The 7,784-nt window shown below is 39.4% G+C and overlaps 1 protein-coding gene across 2 annotated transcripts; it reads left to right on the top strand.

The window, feature by feature from the left end:
* Window positions 1-1,493: 1,493 nt before the first annotated feature.
* Window positions 1,494-7,256, top strand: mrgbp (MRG/MORF4L binding protein). Of its 2 annotated transcripts, XM_088937395.1 has the most exons (6): window positions 1,551-1,746; window positions 3,125-3,246; window positions 3,765-3,846; window positions 4,118-4,192; window positions 4,333-4,369; window positions 5,430-7,256. In XM_088937395.1, exons 1-6 carry the CDS (start codon window positions 1,611-1,613, stop codon window positions 5,506-5,508), a joined length of 531 nt encoding a protein of 176 aa, XP_088793521.1. In that variant the 5' UTR covers window positions 1,551-1,610; the 3' UTR covers window positions 5,509-7,256. The 2 variants fall into 2 exon arrangements, with proteins under 2 accessions (XP_088793520.1, XP_088793521.1); XM_088937394.1 differs by lacking the exon at window positions 4,333-4,369 and having other exon boundaries at window positions 1,494-1,746.
* The last annotated feature ends 528 nt before the right edge of the window (window positions 7,257-7,784 follow it).

The following is a 7,784-nucleotide window of genomic DNA, read 5'->3' as shown; positions in this document are numbered from 1 at the left end:
CATGTATTCATTACAGAAAGCAGCGGAGACAGTTATATTGCAAATAAAAAAAATATTTATTTCGACGAGTACGGGACATTGTGAATCAATAAAGACGTTTTAAAAAATAAGCCGATGTAGTTATTTTACAAATTAGTAAAGCATTTAAAAAATAGATTCTCATTGACAGTAAACAAGCCACCTGGCGCTGCTAGCCTGAACAGCTCTAAGACCCGCGATTGGCTAAAACCCCCGAACAGTGTTCGGGCCGCGATTGGGTGAAGAGTGAGAATCGACACTCTAATTGGGTAAAGCGCCACAGCGGAAGTTCTGTGTGTACCGTGTGTGCTGTATGAGCACGCTGGATATACAGTAACACAGCCATTGGTTTCCAATTACTGATCAATCTAAGAGAGTCGCACTGAGGTCAAAACTGAATAGCAGACAAATAATGTCAAGGCATCCACAGCGTGTTCACGACTCCAATAGCATGTCACGATAGGAGTGCACATCAGGATCACATCGCTATACCCATTGCGACTGCCGCATCACTGTCATGGCACCACTGTTGCAACATTAAGTCCATATATCGCAATACGACAAACCCCAGCAAAAATGCCCCGCCCCATGTTGCAACATGAAGCCCGTATATCGCAATATGACATACCCCGACAAAAAGGCCCCGCCCCCATGTCGCAACATGAAGCCCATATATCGCGATATGACATACCCCGACAAAAAGGCCCCGCCCCCATGTCGCGACATGAAGCCCTTATATCGCGATATAACATACCCTGGCAAAACGGCCCCGCCCCCATGTCGCGACATGAAGCTCTTATATCGCGATATGACATACCCCGACAAAAAGGCCCCGCCCCCATATCGCGACATGAAGCCCATATATCGCGATATGACATACCCCGAGAAAAAGGCCCCGCCCCCATATCGCGACATGAAGCCCGTATATCGCGATATGACATACCCCGACAAAAAGGCCCCGCCCCCATGTCGCGACATGAAACCCTTTTATCGCGATATGACATACCCCGGCAAAACGGCCCCGCCCCCATATCGCGACATGAAGCTCTTATATCGCGATATGACATACCCCGGTAAAACGGCCCCGCCCCCATGTCGCGACATGGAGTCCTTATGTTGCGATAGGACATACCCTGACAGAATATGCTGACCCAGAATCTACTATTGAAAATCTTCTTAATTATGTTTTTTTGTTTTTTTTCTTTCTTTCTAGTGTTATTTTGGTACTGGATAATAATAATAATAATAATTATTATTATTATTATTATTATTATTAATAATTATAATGATAATTATTATTATTAATATTATTATAATATGACAATTTATGATAATAATAATTATTAATAATTTTAATAATAATTGTTATTATATAATTTTGAAAGTAATTTGTTATAAAAATAATAATAATTGACTATAACAATAATATAAACATATAGCGATAAAAACGGATAATTTAAGAAAAAAGGTCTTAGCATAAAATAGGCCAAACCGAGATTGCAGCTCCTTCTTCATGACGGACTGTTGTTAGAGGGCGCTATTTTACTCTTTTTTGCTGAGCACGACCTTTCCTGCTGGAAGATTCAGAAAACATGGGAGAAGCAGAGGCCGTCCCAGCTGATGAAAAACAGGCAGATTCGGGGTCTAGCCCGGTGGAGGAGTCGGTAATATGGAGCCAAGAAGTGGAGGTCTGCCTTTTTCATGCTATGCTGGGCCACAAACCCGTAGGTAAGACTTCTAATGAATATGAACTACGAGAAATGATGCCGCCACTTTTAAGGCCTATGAATCCTCGGTGTTGAGTAGTTAGGTCACCGACTGAGGAGCCGTTGCCGCCAGCCACGCTAACTAGGGTACTATTGAGGAAGAAAAGGAGGATATTGGAAACAGAAAATCCTACCTCAAATAGTGAATTTGGCAACTGCTGCTCAAATACAGTACAAGATGGAGAAAACCAATGCCATAGTAAAAACACACATTCAGATATCGTATTTTATTAGGGTAAATGGGCGTTCTGTTTGTCCTCCTTGGGACCGTTTTTACAACTTGGAGACCTTGCAAATATCTTAAAATCGACTAATGGTATCGCACAATACATCTACATTGATGTTACTGTTAATTGTTAATACTGTACATAATTTTTAAATGTGATCAATGTTAATCTCGTAATTGTTTTTTTTACGACGAGACAATTCGTAGTAAACAACAGAGGCGGCTCCCCCTGGTGTACAAGCTAGGAGACGAAGACTAAAGCTTCTGTATAGCTCTGTTATATATCCAATATTACCTCACTAGAAAGACCAACTCATATCACATGGCCGTTGAATTGTTTTAGTTATCACCAGGTGTACAAACATCATGGATAACACTGCCTGTAATGGACCTGTTTATATTTATAGTTGGATATGCCAGGACCTTTAGGATTTATTCATTTGCCAATGTTTGAATGAACTGTGTCGAGCAGCTTAATTTTTTTCCATTTAACTTTTTGGTTTTTTGGCATTGAACAGATGTACTGTATATCGTGCTTTGTACAGTTACCCCACGAGGTGAAATAATAGTGTAAAAGAAAGTAATAGTGCAATATAAAATTATATCATCATCAGAAAAAGAATGGAAGATCCTTCATTAAAGACACCCGGAAGCTTCTAGAATTTAGGATATATTTTATCAATTCTTTTTCCATGTTACCAGATGATTATCCATCTGTTATGTTATTCTAGTAAGAGAGTTGTCCATAAGCAGCTTTTCCACTCAAAACAGCTGCCACTTGTGGAGGTAGGGAGCTTGAGCAGATTTTCATTCACTCATCACCTGCCTCCTCCCAGGGCTGGCTGATCAAATTCTGAATCATGAAAAGGTGGGTGCAGTGGACCTACAGGGGCCAACAAGAATATCTAGTCTGTAGCATTGGGTTGCATCCTCTCTCTTAGGGCAAACCAAGAGATGGTGTGGACTACAAGGTTACTGACCGGGGGTGTAAAGTAAAACCTATAAATGTTAAAAAAGGACCAGTCTGGTCCAATGTGGGATTGTGTTTAAGAGTTTTAATTCTTATTTAAACCTCACCATTTTGTTATGTGTGTATAAATGTCTTTTGTCTTAGGAGTTAATCGTCATTTCCACATGATCTGCATTCGGGATAAATTTAGCCAGAATATTGGACGGCAGGTTTCCTCAAAAGTGATTTGGGATCATCTGGGGACAATGTACGACATGCAAGCTCTGGTTAGTATGCAGTGGTTATTGGTAGTTGCATCCTGTTTATTTGCGGTACTACTGAAATTGCCTGTGTAGTCAGTTTGTGGGTGTTTGTTTCTGTGTCTGCTTTGTATGCCCTGTGATGGACTGCTGTCTCATCCAGGGTGTATTTCGCCTTGAGCTCATTGTATGTGGGGTTAGGCTCCAGCTCCCCCCGAATCCCTTAAGTAGATAAGCAGATATTATGTTTAATGTGTTGCTAAGATTAGATCATTTTTACTACAATGACTAAGAGCTAATATAAACATGAAAAGGTGTTTTAGGTGCTGCTAGCTGGAAATAATGTATGCAGCAATTGTGTCCATGTCTGCAGCAGTGTGAAAGATAGATTCTCAGTTTACTAAAACTAAAAGTTTTCCTCTTGTCCTATTAAGACTGTAGAAATATGTATTATTGTATATATTAAATATTGAAACTTAAAATATTAAAATATATTACTTATTAAATATAATGTAAATGTTGTAATTTTTTGTTTCTGTCTGCAGCATGAATCCGAAATCTTGCCTTTCCCAAACTCAGAAAAGAGTTTTGTTCTGCCAGAGGAAATTATTCAAGAAGTCAAAGAAGGTAAGACTGACTCAAGCCTCACTACAAAAACATTCCTGACTGATTCTTCTCAACAATCCTTGACATTCCTGATTTGTAAATATTGATTGCTTCTTTAGTCATATTTAAATGTAAGTAGACATTTTCAGTTTTTTGTAGTTGATGAGACGTCCGTCTCTAGCACTTTCTGCAGTGTCATACAATATGAAAAATATTGTGCCATGAGTGAAAACATATCATTTCTGTTCATTACTAGAATATGTTCTAAGTTTAGTTCTTTGCTGGCATGCAGGAAAACTGGTGGTCGAAGAAGAAGTCAAGGATGAAATCAAAGAAGAACGAGACCCACCTGCAACCATGGAAGAAGGTTCTCGCTTAATATGTTTATTTGGTTGACTTGTTTTCATTTTCTAGTTAGATGTTGGCTGTGCTATTGCAGCACTTTGGCACCTTCTGCTGACAGAAACTGGTGTCCCTCATTCTGGTCATTTATCTCTCATTTTTAAGGTCTGAGACCCACTTTGGCTGGCCAGGATTGTGAGAGGTATGGACAGAAGAATGCTTTCACTCTGTTCCAACAATCCAATATGACCTCACTAGAGACCAACTCATATCACATGGCCGTTGAATTGTTTCAGTTACCACAAGGTGTACAAACATCATGGATTTCTCCCTTTGAAACAGGCAAATCCTTATTTATATATTGAGAGGACATTAAAAGCATGTCTTGGGGATGGATGTGCAATGTCATCTGTTGATTTCATTTGTACGTGGTTCTCCAGAAAAACTCTGTCAGGAACTCGGGTTTCAGTGTATTTTAAGAGTTCAGGACGATAAAAAGTAATGTAAAGAATCTGGGGAATATGACAGCCGAAGCATATTCTTTTTCCTGTGTGCTCCTAGTCCTGCTTGTCCTTCCTTTGTGCAGTGAAAAAGGAGGAAAGCAACCAAGGGAAATTATACACTTCACATCACAGGCATTTTTACCAAACAGAATAGTTCTGCATGTTCTAGCAAATAAACAATTTCCTTTTAAAAACATTTGGTTGGTTGGGACAGCAAACAGTGCCATTAGCAGATGTTGTTGTTTTTTTCTTTTTGATCTCCTGTAGGTTTAACATGTTAAAGGAATGATCCTCATACCTTTAGATTCTGTGGATTTCTATGCCCTACCATGGTTCTGGTACACGCATACTGGACCTTCCAGTACATCCAGCTGCAGGGGTTTTGCATCAGCAGCTGTTTAATTGTTTAACTTATAAATATGTAATGAATGTACTTGTTTCACCAAAGAGTCTTACTGCAGTGGATGGGAAGATCTGGTATTTGAGTACACCTTTCCTAAAATGTCCATCAAAAGGCACACCTTTTGTTGTCCTGATCTTATTCTTTGTTTTAAAGTTCTTTTTTTGTTTCAGATATTGACGCAGAACATCTGATTGCAATTGTTGCTTTACAAAATGTCCAGTGTACTGTATAAGCAATCGATTCCGAGTTCTGCAGTTGTCTTTGACGCCTCCAGGGCAAAGAGCATTGTGATTGGGGAAAAAAAAATCGGGAAATGGGAACTGTTTTCCTGAATTGCCCGATTTCTTCCCTTGCAGGCAGCAACTCCTCTGTGAAGATGGCAGAAAGGGCCAACAGCAAAGACAAGGAGAAAGACAAAGAGAAGGGTTCAGGTGAGACCACATCGAAGGAGGCTGCAGAGAAGAGGAAGAGGAACCGAGTGACTGAGAAAGTGCTGAACGCCAACAGTAACCCCTCCAGCCCCAGTGGGGCCAAGCGGCGCCGGACGTAGCCGGGGGTGGGGAGGGAGGGGGCACCCAGGTGCCGTGGTGACGAGGCGCAAACGGATTGTGAGCACATGTACTCTAAACAGTTCGGTGAAGCCTGGGACAAAAAGTGATGTCGTGTGTTCATCGAAATGTGTAGGGCAGCAGCAGTTAGTTGGCTAGAACTGTACTCTGTTGAGCATGTAGACAGGTTTCTAAGGCTGAGCTGCAGAAGAAGATCTGGTGTAGAGTATAGTATTGGCTGGCCTTTATTTCCATGCAATCCAAGGAAACCATTATCTTGTTAATGTGCTGGATTTTAAACATTGTCACAGTGATGTCAGGATGGGTAGGTTATAATGTGGATTGCTGATCCCTCTTGTGGATGTCACTGGAAAAGACCAGAAAGGACCTGATGCTCCATGTAAGGTGTTTTTTATTTTATTTGACATGAACCTGTCCTTCGTACAAAGCAGTGCATGTCCAGCCTTAAGTTACAAATGCAAAATTGTAGAGGTATGATCAAAAGCTCTACTGTTATGGGTCCAGCAACTCACTGCCACCTAGTAAATATTCTGTCTGCACATTATGATGATTTGTTAAACTAAAGGGGAGATATTGCAGAAATCATAAATAGATCTGAAGTGAGTGGCAAGTGAACTTTTGTGATTGTCTGGATTTCACTGGTTTGGTAAAAATGTCATTGTTTATTTTGTTTTCCATTCAGATTATCAAAACCAATACAATTAAGCAAAAGGTTCAATAAATGTTAACTAACATTATGTCCTATTGTGGCTCCAGTTTGACTGCAAGAGTTTTACTTTTCTAAAATAATTTTTAATTATGAAACTGTAGTAAAGTGAGAGCCTGGCATTGCAACACACCACTGTTTATCTAAAGGCATGTGGCGTTGAATGTTTTATGTTGGCAAAAAAATTGACATCAGAAAATGTGAAGGCCTGTCACTACACAAATAAATCCTAGTTTGGCCTCAGTATGTATAAATAATTCAGGTTTAGGTATACCAGACATTTCTAATCTGTTCTGATCACTGTCTTCTCTTTCTCTGTAACAAAAAAAAATTACATTGAATTTACTTCACTACTATTAGTGATTTGTGGTAGAAGTAAGACTATTCAGGCTTGTCCATTCCAAAGCTGAAATTCAGTATCAAAAGGACAGTTAGAATCATATCTTATAATAGTATTTTACTGTACATGCTTTAGAGTGGCACGAGGGCGTAATGGTAAGCATTGCTGCCTTGCAGCGCTGGGGCCCTATGTGTATCTCCCTCTGTTACTGTAGGTTTCCCCTGGGTGCTCCAGTTTTCTTCCCACAGTTCAAAGACATACTGGTAGGTTAAGTAGCTTCTGGGAGAACTGGCACTGGTGTGAGTGTGTGTGTGTCTGTGTGTGCCCGGTGACGGAGTTCCCTGCCTTGCGCCTGTTGCTTGCCAGGATAGGCTCTGGCTTCCTCACAGCCTTAAACTGGACCAAGTGATGTGAAAATGGGTGGATGCATATGGATTAGTAGTTGGAAAAATCTGTTAATGTCATCTTTAACTGAACGTTTGACCAGACCTACAAGGATACAGCCCATGTGACTGTTAGCATAATGAACCATAAATTCAGGAATATTAAAGGCTCATTCTTTGTTTTACTTTGTCTTGGTCTATTTGTATCACTCTTTTAACTGACTTACTTATTGAAAGTTCTCTTTTTGAAGACAGTTTTATTAAATTGTGAAAACACCTTTGTGTTTTATGTTAAATATATTTGCGACATTTATTGACATCTTCCGGCCTATTTCTAGTTCTTTTTGTTTTGTTAAACTACTAAAACGTTTGTTCAATTAAAAAAAAACAGGTGCATATCTTATGAGTTTAATAATGGGAAAGGTTTTGAGCTCAGTGTAGCTACAAAAAGGCATCTAGCCATAATGAATTTTTGATGGTACCAACTTTTTATGACACATCTTCAAATGTGCTGTAAATTGTACCTTAATGTTTTTTAAAAGCTTAAATCTCAAAAAGTTGGGTACTTCCTAATTTGTTTTAAGCAATTAATTTATAAATGGAAATGCATAGTGTTGTCTTCAAACTATACTATATTTGCTACTACACCTACACTTGGAACATGTCACATCTGTAACATATATAAAATAAAAAGAATCATACACTTACTGTAT

This window comes from Atractosteus spatula, chromosome 19, assembly GCF_055471065.1.
Source record: "Atractosteus spatula isolate fAtrSpa1 chromosome 19, fAtrSpa1.hap1, whole genome shotgun sequence".
NCBI lineage: Eukaryota > Metazoa > Chordata > Actinopteri > Semionotiformes > Lepisosteidae > Atractosteus > Atractosteus spatula.
This window is presented reverse-complemented; position numbering and strand designations above follow the sequence as displayed.